At 37.6% G+C, this 22238-nt stretch overlaps 2 protein-coding genes and 3 non-coding genes across 5 annotated transcripts in view; 1 reads left to right on the top strand and 4 right to left on the bottom strand.

Annotated features, from left to right (window-relative positions):
- The window catches only part of BORCS5 (BLOC-1 related complex subunit 5), a 352792-nt gene that overhangs the window by 233215 nt on the left and 97339 nt on the right, over nt 1-22238 (bottom strand). The window lies entirely within an intron of this gene.
- LOC136831279 (cytochrome P450 302a1, mitochondrial-like) lies at nt 97-15516 on the top strand. The gene is given in 11 exon segments (XM_067091388.1): nt 97-629; nt 5928-6165; nt 7766-7859; nt 9013-9112; nt 9733-9940; nt 10180-10345; nt 13437-13544; nt 14203-14343; nt 14827-14974; nt 14977-15020; nt 15356-15516. Coding segments are annotated over 11 exon segments (1626 nt in total). The 5' UTR covers nt 97-361; the 3' UTR covers nt 15467-15516.
- On the bottom strand, nt 16916-17036 carry LOC136831879 (U5 spliceosomal RNA). The gene has a single exon (XR_010851011.1). It is a non-coding gene; the product is annotated as a U5 spliceosomal RNA (small nuclear RNA).
- Nucleotides 19327-19447, bottom strand: LOC136831880 (U5 spliceosomal RNA). The gene has a single exon (XR_010851012.1). It is a non-coding gene; the product is annotated as a U5 spliceosomal RNA (small nuclear RNA).
- On the bottom strand, nt 21524-21644 carry LOC136831881 (U5 spliceosomal RNA). Its single transcript, XR_010851013.1, has one exon. It is a non-coding gene; the product is annotated as a U5 spliceosomal RNA (small nuclear RNA).

Consider the following 22238-nt stretch of genomic DNA (forward strand, 5'->3'; position numbering starts at 1 on the left):
CGTTTCAATTAGTTTATTCAAACGCCAATATTGGCCACACTAACGTTCTCAGAATCGGACAAGTTCTGACGTCAAGACATTCGCGGGGCGCAACGAGTCACCTTGAGGAGATCTGCGATGAGCAGAACTGAAGTAGCATTTGTACACTGGCAGTGAAACGACCAACAAGAGGCGGTTGACTACTGTGCACTTGTTTGAACTAACGTTAACGATTTTCTGCACCAACCGTCAACAGTTACGTGTACCATATTCTTAAAGTTGTGTACGCTGAGTGGGTGTTAAACGTTGGCGGGCATGTGAAACGTTGCAGAAAAAGTAGAGTTTGCTCTAGATTATATAACATTTCGATCCTCGCATACAAATGATTCCCGAAATGCTAAAGTTCTGTCAAGGTCCTGTGTGGTGCACATGGCAGAGGGAAATGCTGCCTCTCATTTTCCGTTGTAAATCTGCACAGGCTCTGGCTAGCAGACGGTCTGGAACAGCAGCACCTTACAGTTCCCGAGCCAGTGATGATTTGGAAAACCCCACAGCTCTGGGAAAAGCAGCAGCAAAGCCCTTTGAAGATATACCTGGACCAAAGTCTCTGCCTCTAGTTGGAACTTTGTATCTCTATCTTCCCTTTATCGGTATGTCGTCTCAAAATTGTTATACTCATTTATCAGACTTTTTTTCTGCATTCATTATCAGCACTAATGTTTCCATGCCGGCAAAATCAAAGCAATATGAGGGCGGGTCGAGAAGGCCAGTAACTTCTGAACCAAGGTACTACTTTCATTCTTGCATAATTATAGCTTAAATAGGGGCCAGAAGGAGGGGAACCTCGCCCCGAATTGGACGACAGCAAGCCCATGCGTGGCGTTAATTATAAATTTACTTGGATAATCTTTGTTACGTACCAAAAGATTAATATAAAGATACTAACTACTTTTTAGCTTTGTGTAAAAGGAAACTATTGTGCCGGCTTTGTCTGTCCGTCCGCCCTCAGATCTTGAAAACTACTGAGGCTAGAGGGCTGCAAATTGGTATGTTGATCATCCACCATCCAGTCATCCAACATAGCTAATTGCAGTCCTCTAGCCTCAGTAGTTTTTATTTTAAGGTTAAAATTAGTCATAATCCTGCATCTGGCAACGATATAGGACAGGCCACCACCGGCCCGTGGTTAAAGTTTCACCGGCCGCGGCTCATACAGCATTACACCGAGACCACATAAAGATAAATTTATTTTCGGTGGCCTTGATTATCCGCTGCAAAGAAAACTCGACTGCGCCGTAGAGACTTCGGCGCATTTTTTACTCGTTATATAATAGGTTTATTAGCATTATTACATTGCTGCCGCAGCTATTATCATTATCATTTTTATTATTATTGACGGTTTTCCCGTTCTGCCTGCATAAAGCCACCAGCTGCCTAAATCTCCTTATTGTCTGCATGCTTGTGCTTTCGCTATTCAATGTCACCTGTGCTTGTGCGACTGTATCAAAGAAGCAATCTGCTACCTGTACCTGGGTGGGAGGGGAAGAGACACCGGCAGCACCAGCGCAAGCCTGGTTTAACTACCTTGTCACCCTAAGTAAACGACTAATTACCATAGACCAGGGGTTCCCAACCCTTTTAAGCTGATGAGCACCCACCTGTTTTCTGGATAACTGTGACAGCACCACAATAATTTTATAGTTTGGGAATTAAGAAGCAGTCCGGTCAGAAGTGAAAGACTTAGTCTTAGTTTATTTAAAGGTAAAAAATTTTTTACATTACTTGCATTGAAGATTCAAAAATGAACTGTTACTGCTTGGATGTTTATTCAAAGTTACTGACATTCCCCAGTCAGGCATATTTTACGTAACTGTCATAGATATTATAGTACTTTAGCGGCACCCAGTGATTCACAGGTATATGTTTACCTCTAAAATCAGATTATATTGGTATCTAAAAATGTAACAATGAGTTTTATTGTTCAACGACAAACTAAAACACACGATTGTTTATTATCATTTATATTCCTCATTAGGTTAATCATGTTGTGATGTACGTGGAAAACTACAAAGAAAAAATGAGAACAAATAAAATTCACAGGAAGTATTATTTCCTGAATACTGATACACAAGCTAATTATTTCAAATCCTGGACATTTGAATTTATATATATATATATATATATATATATATATATATATATATATATATATATAATATATATATATATATATATATATATATATATATATATATATATATATATATATATATATATATATATATATATATATATATATGCGGAAGGGTATTTTAAATTCAGCATTAGGCCTACGAAGAGATGGTGCTCGCGAGCACGATTTTAACAACTTCGAAAGACCATCAGAGAGTGCAGAGGTGCTCGCGGGCACCAAGTTGGGAACCCTGCCATAGACAGAGAACCCTGATATAATAACTACACCTATCTCATTAACGTAAAACTCTCATATCATGTCATGAACCTTTCAATGTTATGTTCCACTAAAACTTTATTCCTTAAAATTGCCGTTTATGCTCTCTGATGTTTCTTCACTTGTAATTGCAAATTTCTGTTCCCCAGCAATAGTTCAAGTTGAATTGAATTGAAGGTGGAATTTAGGCCGGAGGCCAAGCACTGGGACCTATGAGGTCATTCAGCGCTGAAACGGAAACTGACAGTAAAAGGTTTGAAAGGTGTAACAAGAGTTAAAACCTCGCAGTTGCAATATGAATCAATTGTTAGGAGAGGGTGGAAAGTAAGATGGAAGAAAGAGAATATGAAAGGAGGTACAGTAAAAGAAACGAATGGGGTTGCAGCTAGGGGCCGAAGGCACGCTGCAAAGAACCTTAAGTGATGCCTACAGTGCACCGCACGAGGTGCACTGACGGCACTATCCCCCTATGGGGAGCAAATAGTTCAAGTTGCAGCCTTTGCAGGGAAACTCATCAGGTTTCACTTTTATAATAAATTGTGTGTATATATAATATATTAATCCAAAAAGTTTTGCAATGACGTTATATAACCATGAAAAAATAAAATCCACAATGTACTTAGAGATTGTGTTGAGCTCATCTGTAAACAAAAGCCACTGAACTTCCCCAAAACAAAATAAAAAAAATTATATATATATATATATATATATATATATATATATATATATATATATATATATATATATATATTAATTTTTTTGTTTGGAGAGTTCAGCTGACTTTTATTTAAAGATGAGCTCAACACGATCTCTAAAACACATTGTAGGTTTTAATTCTCCATGGTTATATAATGTCATTGCAAAACTTTTTGGGTTATTATGAAAGTACCTTCTTGCTGATTTTGGAAAGCGTAAGGCATATTCCCATCAATTAGGAACGGCCTTCTGTTAAAAGTTTTTTAATATTCAAATATTTCATTTTATACTTTTTTACCTGATGTTTTCTGTTCAGGTGTGAAGTAACGGCATAATTTGGAGAGAGAGAGAGAGGTTTCTTACGACTACTAGGTAGGGAAAAACCTCAATTGACTTCAACTGGTACCAGAAATATGATGATAAAAACCTTCACCATAACCGTGAGCCACTTTTCCATTTTACCATACATTTTCTTGATGACACTATAAGCACACTAGTTTTGCCAGGGGAGATATACAGAAGTTAGGAGACAACTAATTTTACTCCTGGGATCTGGCAAGTTTTGATACGACATGCGGATAGAAATGTGGTTAAAGGTGGTCGAGTGGACACGCAGCCGAGAGACCTAGGGACACGACACGAGTGACGCATATGAGAGGGCAATCGTCATCGGCAGAGTACCTATGGAAGATCTGGCCTTCACTGAGATCGCTGTGTCCTCAGCCACTTAGCTCTGCCTAAGGAGGATGATTCTGCCACAGCTCTTGCTCCTGCAGCTGCTGCTCTCGTTACTTCTTTCACTGCTAAGGAGTCTGACCCTTCTGTGGAAGTAGTGTTTGTCAGAGGCACCCCTGCTCCTTCTGCAGATACAGCTTTGATGATGTTCCCTTCCTCAGCCAGTCTTCCGGAATTCGAGGAGGGCAAGACCCAAGCTAGAAAGGGGAAGAAACACAAGTGCTGTCCTTCCACCTCCTCCTCATTGTTTAGCCCATGCACCTCCTCGTCCCCTCTTATATCCTCCCCTTGAAGGAAAAACAAGAGAAGTCCAAGAGGGCCTCTCACAAGAAGTCTCATGGGGCTTTCCCTAGTTTGTAAGGGGTGGTGCCTCTCGAATACCCATGGGTGACCAAGCAGATGCCTGCTGGACTGGCACTGTTTTGTGGCACAGGCCTCGCTGAGCATGCAAAGTAAACTGCCCTAACCCTTTGGTACTTCTTGTACATGAGGACTACTTCCATCAGTGTTTCATCAAAAGCACACCTGGTTGAAACAACACACCCTACTTGCTTGGCTTATGCCTGGTCCACAAAGCAGGCCCTCTCAGCCAGCTAACAACAGATCTCTTCTTGGCAAGAGCCAGTTCCAAGACAAACTGCTCACTTGTGACCATGCCACTCCCCTTTGCCTTCAGAGGAAAATTTTCATTTCCAAAGTCGTGAAGGCAGGCGTCTGGAAATATCGGACAACCTTCACCTCATTCTAACTGAGGGAGTCGCCTACAAGCAACTTCTTGGGACCTGTGGTGGCTAGTCGATATATTGTGTAGGCACTCAGCTCTTCTAGGACAGAGAAGCATCTCATCCAAGTACTTGGCTCAGTTTAAGATGGGGGACATGAATGTAATCACTGGTCTCTCCTTTCTACCTTTATTTCTCCCCTTATAGAGCATCAGCCAAGGCCAAGTACCTACAGGATTAAACTCTGCTGTAGGAATTTACACAATCGAGCCCCCAGTCTTAAGAGATTCATTGTAACACGCTTCTCCCTCCACTCTTCCCTTAAAATTGAAGGGATGTTACCGTGTTCCCTTCCTTACTCGAGATAGACTCTACACCGTCTCACGAGCCCAGGGCCTACTGCTCTGTCATCCTTATGCCATAACGAGTGGGAGGTTACAAGAGTCATTGACCCTTAGCTTGTTATCTCGACTGAGTCATGGCATTTGTGAGTGGGTTGTTCAACAGTTGGTCTATTGCAGAAACGACCTCCTGCCTAAGAAGCGAGTCCCCTAAATAAAAGGTGATGGTCTGCATTGCCCTAAGAACAAATTAAGAATTTTCTAAAGTAATTTGTATTTTTCACAGGTTGCAGCTAGGACCGAAGGGAAACTGCAAAGAACCCAAAGTAATGCCGTCAGTGCACCGTAAGAGGCGCACTGACGGCACTATCCCAATACGGGATATTTCTAGGATTGAATACGATTTTTTTTATAAAACTTAAGAGCTGAATATGACTTCTTGGTCTACCCCGTAGGGGAGTAGTGTCGTCAGTGCACCTCACGCGGTGCACTGTAGGTATTACTTAAGGTTCTTTGCTGCGTCCCTTCGGCCAATAGCTGCAACCCCTTTCACTCCTTTTACTGTACCTCCATTCATATTGTCTTTCATCTATCTTGCTATCCACACTCTCCTATCAATTGTTTCATTGTGCAAATGAGAGGTTTTCCTCCTGTAATACCTTTCAGACTTTCTACTGTTAATTTTCATTTCAGCGCTGAATGACCTCAAAGGTCCCAGCTCTTGGCCTAAATTCTATATTCTACTCTATTCTTCTTGGTCTATTGCTAGAACTGCAGTCCAATTTATGGTTTCTTTTGATTGTATACAACTATTCACAACCTTATGAATATAATCTGGTGAACGTGTTTCATATAGACGAATGCCCTCCACCTCACTGGAATTGCCTTGCTAATAGTGGACTTACCTCACGAAATTCCATTTAAATCCGCAAAATTTTCCACCTAGTAATTGCGTCTTTATTGCAAATTTGACTCGGTGGATATTAACCAACTCTTCATCTCCAGGTAAATACTCATTCGGTCGACTGCATCACACCGGTCTCAAGAAACTAAGGGAATTTGGTCCCATCGTCCGCGAGGAGTTGATTAGCAACGTGAATCTTCTTCTGTTATTTGACCCTCGGGACATCGAGACGATGTACGCGACGGAGGGGCGATACCCGATGAGACGCTCCCATATCGCCCTCGAGAAATACAGGCTTGATCGACCCGAGATGTACAACTCTGGCGGGCTTCTGCCAACGTAAGTTTTCCCTAATTATTACGTTCGAGTTGACTAGCATTACAGCTTTATGGTTGTAATATCTAGTTTAGAAACATCTCTAATTTACGGGGTTATTGTTGTAAAAAAGGTAATGGACAAGAATCAAAATAAACGTTTAGAAGTACTATAAAGTAAAACTACAGAAGATTAAAACTGTAAAAAAAACAAGGGAACAAAGCCCTGTACCTCACGCGAATAGTGTAGTGTGCCTACAACTGTGTTTGTCGAGAGCGCGCTTAGGAACCACCGGAACCAGGCACCTAGACATACTATTGAATTTGTAGTAAAGAACAAGGCATAGTGAAGCGAGAAAAGTTTCGTAAATAATGGAAACCCTATTTTTTTCTGTTTGTATTCAACTTGACTCATTCCATGAAACATGTTTTGAAACGTTTCAGTTTAAAACTGGTAAGATACTTTTAATACTGAATTACTGTAGTCGAAAGAGGTCATTTATCTATATCACGAAAAGGCAAACTAGATATCTTCAATATTTGCCATTGTTACAAAGTCGATTGGTTTACAGAAAAAAGGTTCCGGCACTGGTACTTTAAGCGTGAATAAAAAAATTATTTCCCAAAAGCAAAAGTTTGGGGGGAAAAGTACGAAAAATAAAACATTAGCAACAAAATTTTTACGGAGTAAGACAGGGAGAGTCTACCCTAATAGTTTTCACGTCCCTGTACCCAATTATCTGGTTGGTTAGAGCTAATTAAGCCGGTCTTACAACAGCAAGCACACTTCCACACGGGGCCCTGTAAATAATGGTTCTGTAGTTAATAAAAGGTCTGGTGTGTACCTCTGGACTTCGTCAAACCAACTGAGAAGAATATCTTTAAACTTATTTTTTCTCCAGCATTCAACATTTAGTTCCTGTCTCCTTCCTCTCATCAACACCCAAAGAGTTATTTTCCACTGCAAAAACCAAAGGGACAGGGAAACTAAAGCCTTTAACTAGCCCAAGGAAGTAACATGGTGGCTTAGCTACTAGAGAAGCAAAAGACTTGTGTTTTTTCATCTTAATTTCTAATCTTTGAAGCCTTCAACTTCTAGGATGATACTGGAAGCACATTTTGCTCTTTTCTCCATCAAAACATTGAATTTTTCTTCCAACAAACTTTTATCTACTGTATTCTTTTTCAAAATATCTGCTGCATACATACATGCCTACGTTAGATTTGGTGGCTCTATTTACTCGATACCTAATTTTAGTGAGATGCAAAATTGTTTAAATTCTCCCAAAGATCAGTAAACCATTGTCACAGTTCTGAGAGTAAGCTAATATTTTTTCTTTGAGATTCGGGAAAGAAATTATTTTCTCGCCAACTCCACGAAAAATAATCAAGGCCCTTTTTGTTTTAATAATATGGACTTCTACAAGTGGGTAACTGGGTTGCTAATTATTTTCCTCTTTATAAAAGACTTCTGCCTCTGCACATCACTCAACCTCCACACAATTAAGTCTTTATGTACAGAAACAGACTTAGTTATATACATGAATATATATTTGTTTCGGTGAATGTGTGTCCGTCCGTGTGTGTTCATCCTTTCTTTGTACACGCGTAATATAATTTTCCAGAAATGGACCTGAATGGTGGAAATTACGGAGCCCAGCCCAGAAAGTTTTGAGCAGGCCACAAAGCGTCCTCAGCCGCCTTCCAGTTGCCAGTGAGGTACAGTGGGAGTGGTACTCTCCTATTTTCAGTTGATAATTGTTGATTTTCTCAAGGGATACCATTTTTGCTCTTTTCAGTTAATACCTGTTGCTTTTATCAAGGGATTCCATTTTTTCCCATGTGTTTTTTTAATCAGCTGGTCTAAGTCTTCTCGTTTCTGAAGCTTCTCTTGTTTTTCAATCTTTTACTGCATAATGGGAAGTTTTTAGCAACTCAATGGAACTTCGGGTGTGCTCAGTAATAATATTATCAACAACTCTTGAATCACGGATGAAATTCCTGTACTAACCCTCGTAAAGCATTCGCTGCTTTATACCTCCTACACAGGAGGCTCATTATTAATGTTATATCATACGCACCCACAACGTACCACTCGTCTCTGTGATGCACGCACTTTCACACTCGCTCCATTCCACCAACTTTTCCATGCCATACTAGCAACTTGCCCCCCGCCCCCCCGTTACTCCTTTTCAGCCAAAATCATAGTCCTGCATGTCACCAAACCTCTCCAACATATTTGATGTATCTTGACACATGTACAAAACTTTTACTGTGTACGCAATCTATACATTTGCTAACTCACCAGCCATCCCCCACCATTAATTAATGGTATTTTGCTTTCCCATTTACAATCAACAAAACTTAACTTTCAAATGAGAGTTGGCTCAATAACTCTCATAGATTCAAGATTCTACTTTCATATTAAACTTTTCCAAACTTTTTGCAGAACATCTATTTTTCTTGATTCATATAATTTATGATTCCAACCAGCATCCGTCATTTTATTCCAAAATAGCTATAAGATCCAGCAAGGTTCATTCACCTAGAATTTTTCTTTCACTTTCACGTTTTGAATCCTGTACCTTATGTACTTCTTATCACCATTCTTTCTCCTGTCATACTCAGTTTCCCACCATACACAATCCGTGGACTAATACCACAATCACTACCCTCTCATTTGCTTGCAACTTCAAGGATAGCCACTGCATTCTTTGTGTGCAGCAGGATAGATAATGAGAGCCCCTCTGTTCTAAAATGATGGTCGGTACCATATAAAACCGTGATAGTTTTTTAATATATAGATAACACCGTTTAGGACAACCCTACCCTTTCAATTATTACAAATTTCTCCAGATTCTATTCATCTCAGGTTGCCCAAGATTTCGTTGATCTGGTTGCCATCTTACGTGATCCAGTAACGGGTCTCATCCCCAATTTCCTTGATCTTGAGAAAAGACTTTTTCTTGAATGTGAGTATATTTCATCAATTTCTCCGTTGATATTCAAATATTATAGGTTTCATTTCTGTATAGGTGGGGAATCTAGAAAGGCTTGGCGAAGGCTAAAGATTGTTTGTGCTAGGTGATGTGAATGGAAAGGCACTCAAGAGCAACAGAAATGGTGTATATAGTGAATATGGCTCCAGGAGTGAGAGAATAATGAGTGTATTTTTAAAAGTGTGTTCTGCAAGGTTTTGCCCACTGGGAACGCATGATTTCAGAAAGATGAAATTTTGCAAGTATTCGTGTGAAAGAGAAAATAACGAAAATAGTTTGTCACGCCATTTGTTAATAGACTCAAGGTGAAAAAGTAAGCTAACGCGTACGATGGTTAGGAGTAGCTACATGTATTTTAATACTTTCTTGCCTTCCTTGAAACAACAGTGAAAATGAAAGGTTGGATATATAGACAAAGTCAGAATGTTACATGAAAAGTGTGTTGAGTATCATCCACTAAGCAATCTGTTCATATTTACTATATCCTATAATGAAAACGAGAAAATATGATAACCAGCATGAAAATACTTTACAGAAGTATCCAGCAACTAACTCCAAATGGCCATCAGATACTAAAAACAGTTCTTTTTCAGTAACTATGGCAGCAACACTGGATGTCAGACTTGGCTGCATCGACAAAGACAATCCACATGAAATAAGTCAAGAGGCAATGAACCTAATAAAAGCCTCCGACGACTCGAATTCCACCATCTTCAGTACGGACAACGGATTCCACCTCTGGAAAGTCTTCAATACACCCACTTACAAAAAGTTAACAAATGGACAAGATACCATTTACAGGTAGGCTTCAAAAACAACTAAATTAATCTTTGTATGTATGCATATATACTGTATGTATATACAGTATATATATAATATACAGTATATTGCCATCATCAAAGAAAGTCAAGACAAAAAATGAAAATAGTTACGAATCAACCATAATTTTTTATCACAGTTTTCGGTTTGATAATGCATAAAATACTCTGTAAGCACATGCACATTTCCTTTCGCTAATGGCTTGTTATCCGTTTTGACAGAATAGCGTATAAGTATGTGGAGGCCAAAGATAGTGAACTGAAAAGTCGACTTGAAGACTCTGATAACCCAACGACCGTCTTGGAATATTTCCTCCTCCGAAGTGGTCTCGACAAGAAAGACATCGTTAGTGTATTCTGCGACACCTTATTGGCTGGGACTGACACGGTAAGGGCAATGAGAAAGGATGAAATTATTTATTTTCGCTTTCTTCTTGAAAATGTGCACCAGAGAATCCTGTCTTGACCTGTGTTGTACTGATAAGCATTAGTTTTAAAGTCAAGTAATATAATCGAGAGATTATTTTCTTGTATTTTTCCATCAATCTTCTTTATGTTGCATTAAATTTTGGAGTCCCTGACGTTTGATAGTGATATACCAATTTACAGATAAAAATTAAATCCAAATAGATTTCATACTGAAAAGAACAAGCAAATTTCTTCCCTGTGTTTCAAACTACGCTATGCATCCTGAATATTCAGCTGATATATATATAAAAAATGGTTGCAGTTTATGTGAAGTAAGTTTCCTGAGCTGCTTTCGTCGCCATCAAAGCCATGTGACGCAAAGGGCCTTTGTGAAATTCCGACACACTCGTCTTTATTTTGCTATATTCCAAAATTCTCCGCTCATCCTCAGCTTCCCTTCTAATAGCTCTAATCTAGTAGATCTGGGGTCCCTTGAACCTTCCGGTGCCCACAAGAGCCAATCTGACATTATCATATACTATTCTCCTTGGTGCTGTGCAAGAGACATGTAAGAGCCCTCTCCATTTCCCTTTCATCATTATTTCATCTACTTACAGAACTTCTGCATTTTCCCTAATGGTATAACTTCTAACTATCCTGCCATCTGGCTAAAAATAATCTTGACAGCTTCATTCTCAAATCAACAAAGTCTTTTTGATGGCTTCAATGTTATACCGAGATTGAGGTCCATACAGCAATACAGTTCTTACTAGACTCATGCATCATATTACTTTCGAATGCAATTGCAATCATTTGTTTACAAAATCTTATTAAGCCTTCCCATTGCTTGATTTGTCTTTAGTCTTTCACTACATTCCAACTCAAGTAAACCTAAATATCTGCAAGATTCTACCTATGGTCTTTTACTCCATTTAATGTCATTTTATCCCTTTATGCATGCTCTGTCATCATTACTTCTGTTTCTTAGATTTATCCGAATCCAATCTATTAAGGAAGCTTTGTAAGTCCAGTGGTGTTTTACTGATTAAGATGCATCATTTACATTTTCTATGTCTTTCAGCTTTCTATCGTTCATACATTCTTCTCCATATCCGATCACCGTTTTCACTATAAAACCTAAGAGAATGGCAAACAGCCACGGTGAAATAATATTCCTTTGTAGTATCCATCTGTTAACTGCAAATTCTCTAGACAAGAACCCATCACCATTAACTTTGCACCCACAGTACTTTTTCATGGATAATTTCAATTAGCTTTACATATTTAACAGGAATGCTATAATGATGCAAGACCTTCCATCACAATAATGTTATTATTCAGAAGATGAACCCTACTCATGTGGAACAAGCCCACAGGGGTCGTTGACTTGAAATTCAAGCTTCCAAAGAATATTATGGAGTTCATTAGAAAGAAGTCACAGACGGTAATGTGAAATATACTGTAGAAAGAAGCTGGTCTGTGGATACTGTCAAATGTCTTCTCATAATAAAAAAAAAAAAAAGCCTTCAGAGGGTATTTTTAAATTCATACACTGCTGTACAATATGTCTAACACAAATATTTGCTCTGTGCAACTTCTCCCCTTTTCAAAATCAGTAAATCAATGAGCTTTTTACCAATTTCTTTCCTCATAACTTTAGCCAAGACTTCCAGTTCCCAATTATCAGGCTTTGTTTCCAAATTCAATATTCTGTAAAATAATCTAATTTCTAAATGAGGCATCATTTTAATTTCAGGTCATACCTGCAGTGGTTCCATCACAACCTAGTGTTTTCCATCTCTTAAGTTCCTTCATTATTTATTCCACTTCAGGAACTGTGAATTCATGCAAGGGCACATTCAGACCTTTGTCAACTTCTGGTATATCAATCAAATTATTCCCTAATCTCTCTTATCTCACCTTGATCTTCGTTCAACATCAATACCTTGACTTGAGTACTTCGCGCATTCTCCTTCTCTTTCTTCATCTCCTCTCTGATATTTACCTATATGGACCATTTACTTTTTGTATTCTTTATAATTGTATCCAAAATTCCGTCTCGTTGCCCTTATCCCAATCTTTTTTCCCAGGAGACTGATACACATTCTTGATGCCAAAACAGTCGTCACTTATGTCTATATTCCTCCTTAGGTATGGTTTCTAGAACAGTAAGTCTACTTCGACCTCCAGTTGTAAACGCCTCTCATTGTCCATCTGCAAGAAGCTTTACTGCACCTGTCCTAAATACTCTAGTCAACTTTTCTTGCTGGCGCTCTCAATTTAGGCTTTTGTGTTGCAATGACAAGCTGGCATTCGCTGCCAACAGCAGCTTCCCTGGAGCTCTGTGAACTACTCAACGTTCTTTTCCCCCCTCGATCAACAACTAAGTGGTCTATTTGGTTTCTATGACTCTCATCTTGTAAGCATACCTTACCCAGACTTACTTTTTTTTCTATAAAACTTACATTATCATTTCACTTTTCTTACTCAAAATAAATTTACAGTTTAAAAATGCATAGCCAAACCGAAAAATACAATATATTCTATGACTGTTGGATATGTTCCCCTCAAGAACTTCATTTCCATCAACTTCTTTAGTTGACCAAAGCAAGCTGTCATCTGCCAACTCAGAGAAAATGTGGTCTGTATAAATCTTTCTTTTATGCAATTCCTTTTTCTTTTCTGTATTCCTATTTCCCTTCCTTTGAAAGAGGCTCTATTTGCCATTGATCTGCCGAGCTAAGTTGAAATTATAAAAAAAAAAAAAAAAAAAAAAAAAAAAAATGGTTCTGTGCAAAGGCGAGATGATGGCAACAAGGTTATGTTCTTGCAACTTTCTGGCAACTTTTAGGGGAGCTTATCACTTCAGGTATCGAGAAAACTAAGTGTTCTTGCAGGATTAAAGTGTTCTTAAGCTGGTACACCCTACATAAAACGAACTCTGATTCTAAGAGTAAAAATATTGTTAATTTGTGGTTTTGATATTACCTTTGTATGAAATACAATCCTTACAGTTGACATAACTCATCAATGTAAGCTATTATTAATAATGACAATTCAAATTATTTCAGGGAAGCTTCACTCTTTCCTATGCCTTATATAATCTGGCAACAAATCCAGAAAAACAAGAACTGCTGGCTCAAGAAGCTCGAGATCTCCTCTCTCAGTCAGATGGAAAGGTAAGTTTAATTAGTGCTGACTTTGGTGTGGGTGATATCATTATTGTTATTTGTTAACGGGAAATACAGTCTTCCGTTTGAATAATTATCAAAATTGCATATGCTACTACATTTAGACCAAACCTTTCTAATTTTCATGCCCCTGTTAAGACTGGCAATTGTTGGTTAGTTTCGATTAAGCTGGCTTATAACAACACAGGCTCTTGCCTACAGGCTGCCCAAAAGTGCAGTAAGGTGTTCAAGGGGAATAAGAGGCCGGGTGTGGATAACTACATGAACCCAACTAACTAAGACTTACCTGGCTATGAAACACATCTAACAGAGACCTATACCCAGCTATTAAACAATTATCCATCTTCAGAGGAGTCTATCGTTCTTCCCGGGTTAAAAGGAGCTTTTTGCATCTTTTTACATTCATTTTCTCGTTTCCTTAGATCCTGCGCTAGTTTGGGGTATCGGGTTACCCATCCCATCAGCCTCCTCTTTAAAATAAGAACAAAGATTAAATTCAAAATAAAATAACCCGGTCTCTTATTCCCAAATAATCCCCGAACTGAAACGTCTTCTACAAGTGATGAAATGATTAAATATCAACGCAGCTTAATCTAACAAACAAACATAAAAAAATGCAAATTTACCAAGGAATTGTTCTCAACAGGTAACGAAAGTCGTCCTAGCAAAGGCAAGGTACTTGAAAGCTGTTGTGAAGGAAAGCAGCAGACTCCATCCAATATCTATAGGCGTTGGAAGGATTGTTGCTGAAGAAACCGTTATCAGGGGCTACAACATCCCAAAAGGTGTAAGTTGGAGACCCAAGTAGGCTTAGAAATTTCATGAAAACAAAGGGGGAAAAAATATGCATAATGGGCATAATGAAGGGAAAGGGAAGGGAGTGAAGCAACAGTAGTCACCTGCAGTAGGGTTTCTAGAAGTGGCACAGATGGTCTGGTGGGAAAGCCCAGAGCTTGATAAGGATGCTTGTAGATTAAGTTGGGTTATGATACTAACTTTAGTATTAAGTGGACCCGTGCTGGGCAATTGTTCCTTATGTTCTTTGGACAAAAGCCTTTATATTTCACATCCTTTGCAGATAACTGAGACTAAAAGACTTCTTGTTAAAGCCGCCTTGTCCAATTTTACCATAAATAAAGGGAGATTTTTTTCCACACAAAAATATTTACAGCATAAGGATAACAGCTTGCAAAACAGTTTCAAGTCATGTGTAAGTCAATAAAACTGAGACTGTGGCAACCGAAATGTTAAACCTTCTCTAAAATTGCAGACGGTAATTGTGACTCAAAATCAAGTATCATGTCGCCTGCCTGAATATTTCGAAAACCCAAACGAGTTCCTGCCTGAGAGATGGTTCACAAAAGACGCCATCAATCCTTTCTTGTCTCTTCCGTTTGGGCATGGACCCCGAGCCTGCATTGAAGAAGAATGGCTGAGCAAAATGTATATGCAGCACTTATAATGGTAGGCTTTTTGTGTGTGTATACTTCATATATATATATATATATATATATATATATATATATATATATATATATATATATATATATATATATATATCACCTAAATTATTCGATACATAATACATTAACCTGTTTTTCATACAAGCTTATATTATGTTATGCTAGCATAGGGCCAGCTAAATCTAACTAGAGCAGGTTGAAAGTGAGATTTTAAAAATGTCAATTATTGAGGTTATTACGCATATTTTCAGTGTTTTGCAGAGATTCAGAATGCATCTCCAAAAATATTTTACTTCTTTGATCTCTCCACACAAAAGTAAATTTTTTTTTTTCCAGATCGCAGCTAATTATAAAATTGGCTGGAAGGGCGGAAAACTCGACTGCTACTCCACTCACATAAATGAACCAGATTCTCCACTAGATTTCACATTTACTCCAAGAAACTAAAAAAAAAAAAATAAAATAAAAATAAAAAAAAAAAAAAAAAAAAAAAAAAATCAATGACGCGATACATTTTGAGAAAAAATGAAAACACTACCCGTTAAAATGATTGTCAGAACCATTTGTACAAGAAAATGGTGAAAGATGAGCCTGTGAGTTAAAAAGAATTTCAGAAATATTACCAGACGACTATGAAGATAATCACAGGACTTCTGGGGAAAAATTTGTCTTCTCTTGGGATCAGCGTGAAACTGACAACAAAAACAATGTATCATTAAATATACTCATTTCGAAGAACTGTCATACAATTATCAGAACCAGCGGTGAAAATTTTTACCAAACGTAACAGGGCACTAAGCTACCAACAACAGCTCTTGGGCATGTCGGATCTGATGGATTTGCTGTGCAAAGAACATTTAAAGCAAAAATATTTTAAATTATTGTATTACTGCAAAATTTCGTTTGAGAATCTGAATGCCGTGAGATTTAATGCCAAAGAGGTTATTCATCTTTCAGTAGATTCGGAGTCGGGTCACCGGTCGACCTTTAATGATCAGAATAGTTTAGAAATTACAACCAGTAAGGTGGATGTTCCTTTCCGTAATGTTCACCTTTCAAGATGTTCCCGAGTAAAAATGATTAAGACTGACTTACAAATTCAACAGCCCTACACCATGCCATTCCTGCAAAACCCCTCAACACAAGTAACAGAAGAAAATGTGGCACCTGACGAGGAAGTTTATTCAAAATCTTAAGCAATTCTTTTAGAGAAAAAGTGTTGTGTACAACACGTTAAAATCGGTCTGGAAAATTAAAATAACCCAAAACGTATTTATAACAGTTAACGGTATGAGTTCTTAAGAAAAAAAACCTTGTTTTAAAGATGTGTTATTTAGCTAGATTGTTATTCTGGGGTTGAAATGTCTAAAAGTGAAGCAACAACATATTATAGTGGAAAGTTAAATAAAAAATAAATAATGAGTACTGTCTTTTCCTGCAAGGTTGATATTCCAGGGCATGTTACCTGTAACTGTATTTTCCTCTGCTGAAACTTGCTTTTCTAATGGTAAAAAATGCCACAAGGACATTTGCATTATACATCATAAGGTCACGTCCTCATATCGTTCCATATTTCGAAGTTTTAAAATTTGAGCTTAATATCCTCTGCTCTGCAGAAGTTTTCTTCTAAGTGAATGGCTTTTGCACAGGAACGTTTGTATATACATTTTGAATAATTATGACGTATTTCTTTAGTATTACAGAGAAGAAATAGCAGTATAATGGGGAATAATCGTTGCTCTACCCTATATTTTTTGCCTAGAAATAGTGGGATGATGCTTAACGAACGTATTGTCAGAAATATACCAATAATAAAAAAAAAAGCATAATTAGATCAATAGTCTGAGGGACTACATTTACCCAGTAGACAACGTTTGCATTTATTGGATTCTTATAGGGTCTACTTGAGGTAGACCGCAGTAAAAACTGGTTTACAGACTCATTGAGTTGCTCCCCTCCACGGAAATCTTTAGTAAAAGGCGAAAGATTTATGCGTTTTGAAGGGAAGCCAGAGCTACAGTACCAAGGAACTTTCGGCATTCTCCTTTCACGGACTGCTGACTACCAGTGACTAGGGCTTAATGCAAGAAGAGCATTCGTAATATTTTCTATCGTTATAACTTGTCATTTGTGATTATAGAGAATTTTACATGCACCTTTGATCTTTAAACTAGTTTGACTCTGTAAAGTAAGTAGATTCTGAATTCGCGCTGACATATGTTAGCATACAAAAGTGTAGCGTACCACTGTGGTTGTATCTGACTACTCCTCCAATCGAAAAACGTCCAGCATAATATAAAATTCAAAAACATTATCTTATTCAATTACTGACAGATTTAAGCCTCGAAATGCTACAACAGCTGAGGGTCATTTCTTAGTGTGCTCTGGTTAGCAGATCCATGTATCGTTTTGAGAAGAGACGGACAGATCATCATACACCGAACTGCAAATTTCAAACCGATTTAAAAACAGCAGTGTGTTCATATCCGGGGAATGCATTTAACCCACGTCATCCTTATGAAAACAGCGCTTGTCGCTAAATTTCAGATTCAGCCGAAGTGGAAAAGACAAGAAATTAACTATAGCATCAGTTTTTGTCCCGTTTTCTTCCACAAACGACGCTTGGTCCATCAAAAGGCCTCGCCCTAACTTCCAATAATCTCTCAGATGATCGGCATGAGTACAGAGGTGCACACCAGGTCTCTCTATCTCAAATGAAAATTTACTGTGACAACGAGCAAGCGTCCGTGCTTGATATACCCATCCAGTTTTGCCACTTCATGTAATTTTCTGACAAATTTGTGCGAAAAATTACCCTACTCTCTGCCTACGTGGAATCCTTCATTAAATCTCGGGACTTTTCTGTGGGAATTTCTAAGAAATTTGGATAATTTTGAGAGCATAAAACCTTTGGGGAATCTATGGTATTTGTAGATATTTACGTAAAAAGAATAGGCGTTTTTTAATAGTCAGGGGTGCCATGTCGTATTTTGGGGGGGGGGGAGGGTTGCGCGAAGACGGCTGTGTTTTTTTTTTTAGCTATTTTATGTGCTTTTTGAAGCACATAAAATAAATGGATAGATAGATAGAACTTAATGTGATGACACATTTGAAGTTCGGTAGGAATAATGGAAAACCAGTTGCTGTTACTTCTTGGGGCTTGGGGGTGGGGTAGTCCCACCCCCCTAAATGACGCCCCTGTTAAAAGTTAAACAACTTTGATGAGTGTATAACTCCCTTCACCTCGCTGCTTATAAAGCTTCAGAATGCCTTAATTTTAGATTTCATGGTAAGAGGGAGGACTCATTCTTGGGTTTCTAACTCAAAGTCCGAAGAGAGTCAGGAATATTAAGGTACCTATAAAGGTAATTGTGGACCAGTGAGATGCTTTACAACTTTATTTTGATGTATCTGCTTCTAAGGAACGTTTTCGTTGGTAAAATTTTCGGCAATGTATATAAGGACGAGAAATATAAGTTGTAATCTATACTTCTAACGACATTTCGGAATGTAATAGTTAAGGTCAACAGAATATTTCAGACAGAGAATGCAGTTATAAAGATTACACAGGATCTCATCACAATGTCTCGCTGTCTCATGCAAACTGTTAAAATGTTCTCATGATAACTTTACTGATCTCAAAATTCTTGGTTATATGTTACCTATTGAACAAGAATGATGATCATCCTAAACTAAGAAACCGTCAAAGTGTAAGGTCGGTGGAAGCTTTTTTTTTTTTTACTTATATGGAGTATCTAAGTATTTTGAATCTTGCACAAAATTTTAACCATACAATGATATGTTTAAGAGCTTCAATGCAAAATGTTCTGGAGAGTCTGAGGGAAAAAAAACTGCCTTGGAATTTATATATATATATATATATATATATATATATATATATATATATATATATATATATATAATGTTTGTCTATGTAAATGATGTTACTCGCAAAAGTACAAGCTTCATTTTTATATTCCGAAACTGTAGTAATGAAAAGTTAAAAGTAAGCATTAAGATTTTCCAAAATTTAATTTACCTTTACAAAAATATATTTTTTTTAACAAATGAAGTTATATCAATATCTGATACTGTATTCATCAAGTTGATTGTAAAAATTATGGTATTCATACAATTAAGGTTCTTTGTGCCCTTTGCTTTTATATCACAATTTGTGGGATTTTTTGTATGAATTGTATCGCCATTTTGCGGAAAAAAACTCAAACCCTCACTCGAAAGTGGCAATCGTGGATATACCTTCTTAACAGCAATGAGACATATCCTTCCATTCCAAATGCAATCTTATAGGGTCTACTTGAGGTAGACCGCAGTAAAAACTGGTTTACAGACTCATTGAGTTGCTCCCCTCCACGGAAATCTTTAGTAAAAGGCGAAAGATTTATGCGTTTTGAAGGGAAGCCAGAGCTACAGCATCTAAGACCTCTCGCCATTCTCCTTGCGCGAACTGCTGACTACCAGTGACTACGGCTTAATACAAGAAGAGCATTTGTAATATTTTCTCGCGTTTTAACTTGTCATTTGTGATTATAGTGAATTTTACATGCACCTTTGATCTTTAAACTAGTTTGATACTCTAAAGGAAGTAGATTCTGAATTCACGTAGACTTATATTAGCATACCGCTGTGGTTGTATCTGACGAAGCACCACTCCAATCGAAAAACGTCCAGTATAAAATTCAAAAACATTGTCTTACTCAATTATTGACAATCAAAGGTTTAAGCCTCGGCATGTTACAACAGCTAATGGCTAATTCTTAGTGTGTTCTGGTTAGCAGATCAATGTATCGTTTTGAGAAGAGACGGACAGATCATCATAAAGCGTGTCAGTAATTTCGGTAGAACTATATACAGAATTACCGTAATTTCAAACTGAGTTAAAAATAGTAGCGTGTGCATATCCGAGGAATGCATTTAACCTACGTCACCTCAAGAAAATAGTGCTTTTCGCAACATTCAAGATTCAGGAGCAGTGGAAAAGACAACAAATTAACAACAGCATCAGTTTTTGTTCCGTTTTCTTCCACAAAAGTGCACCCTAACCTCTATTATCTCTCAGATGATCGGCATGAGTACAGAGGTGCACACCAGGTCTCATATCTCTCAAATGAAAATTTACTGTGAGAATGAGCAAGCGTCCGTGCTTGAAATACTCAGCCTGATCCACCCATTGGTGCCACTTCATTTTCCCAAAACTTTCTGGGAAAAATTACCCTACGTGGAATGGCTTGTGGGGGGAGCATTTGTTCATTAAGTCTCGGGACTATTTGTGGGAATTTCCAAGAAATGTGGATATTTTTGGGAGCATAAAACCTGTGGGGAATCTATGGTTGTTGCTGATATTTACCTTAAATATCATTCACAAGTTATATTCACGTGGAAAGAATAGGCGTTTTTAATAGTCATACAACTTTGATGAGTGTTTAACTCCCTTCACCTCGCTGCTGGTAAAGCTTCAGAATGCCTTCCCGCAATTTCAGATTTCATGGTAAGAGGGAGGACTCATTCTTGGTTTTCTAACTCAAAGTCCGAAGAGAGTCAGGGAATATTAAGGTAGCTATAAAATTTTGGAAAATAATGCACCTAAAATATTGCTTGGATTAGCCACTACTGGATGATTAGCACGGCTGTAAAGGTAATTGTGGACCAGTGAGATGCTTTAAAACTTCATTTTAATGTGTCTGCTTCTAAGGAACGTTTCCACAGGTATAATTTTAGGCAATGTATTTAAGGACGAGAAATGTAAGTTATCTGTATTTCTAACGAAATTTCGGAATGTAACAGTTAAGGTCAACAGAACATTTCAGACAGAGACAATGTTACAAAGATTACACAAGATCTCATCACGATGTCTCGCTCTCATGCAATCATCCTTCATCCTAAACTAAGGAACCCTCCAAGAGTAAGGTCGGTCGAGGCTTTTTTACTTATACTAAATGGAGTGTCTAAATATTTTGAATCTTGCATAAAATTTTAACCATATAATGATATGCTTAAGAACTTCAATGCAAGACGTTCTGGAGATTTTGAGGGAAAAACTGCCTTGGAATTCGAGTATATATATATATATATATATATATATGTGTGTGTGTGTGTGTGTGTGTGTGTGTGTTTTATAAATGTTACTCGCAAAAGTACAAGCCTAATTTTTTATATTTCGATACTGTACTAACGAAAAGTTAATAGTAAGCATTAAGATTTTCCAAAATTTACTTTACCTTTATTAAATAAAAATGATTTCCCGGAGTAAATGATGTTACTTTCGAAAATACAAGCTTCATATCAATATCTGATATTGTATTCATAAAGTCAATTGTAAAAATTATGGTTTTCACAGTAAAAATTCTTTATGCACTTCATTTTTATATCAAAATTTATGTGATATTTTTGTGGGGATTTTTTTTTTGGCATTTTGTGGGAAAAAGTGGCAATACTGGATCAATCAATAAGACAGTAATACTCATCCATTCCATATTCAATCTTATAGGGTCTACTTGAGGTAGACCGCAGTAAAAACTGGTTTACAGACTCATTGAGTTGCTCCCCTCCACGGAAATCTTTAGTAAAAGGCGAAAGATTTATGCGTTTTGAAGGGAAGCCAGAGCTACAGCACCTAAGACCTCTCGCCATTCTCATTGCGCGGACTGCTGACTACCAGTGACTCCGGCTTAATACAAGAAGAGCATTTGTAATATTTTCTCGCGTTTTAACTTTCATTTGTGATTATAGAGAATTTTACATGCAACTTTGATCATTAAAATAGTTGGTACTCTAAAGGAAGTAAATTCTGAATTCACGTAGACTTATATTAGTATACCGAAGTGTAGCATACCGCTGTGGTTGTATCTGACGAAGCACCACTCCAATCGAAAAACGTCCAGTATAAAATTCAAAAACTGTCTTACTCAGTTATTGACAATCAAAGGTTTAAGCCTCGACATGTTACAGCAGCTAATGGTCATTTCTTAGTGTGTTCTGGTTAGCAGATCAATGTATCGTTTTGAGAAGAGACGGACAGATCATCATAAACCATACCGGTAATTTCAAACCGAGTTAAAAATAGTAGCGTGTGCATATCCGGGGAATGCATTTAACCTACGTCACCTCAAGAAAATAGTGCTTTTCGCAGCATTTAAGATTCAGGAGCAGTGGAAAAGACAACAAATTAACAAAAGCATCAGTTTTCGTTCCGTTTTCTTCC

This window comes from Macrobrachium rosenbergii, chromosome 48 (assembly GCF_040412425.1).
Source record: "Macrobrachium rosenbergii isolate ZJJX-2024 chromosome 48, ASM4041242v1, whole genome shotgun sequence".
Taxonomy (NCBI): Eukaryota; Metazoa; Arthropoda; class Malacostraca; order Decapoda; family Palaemonidae; genus Macrobrachium; species Macrobrachium rosenbergii.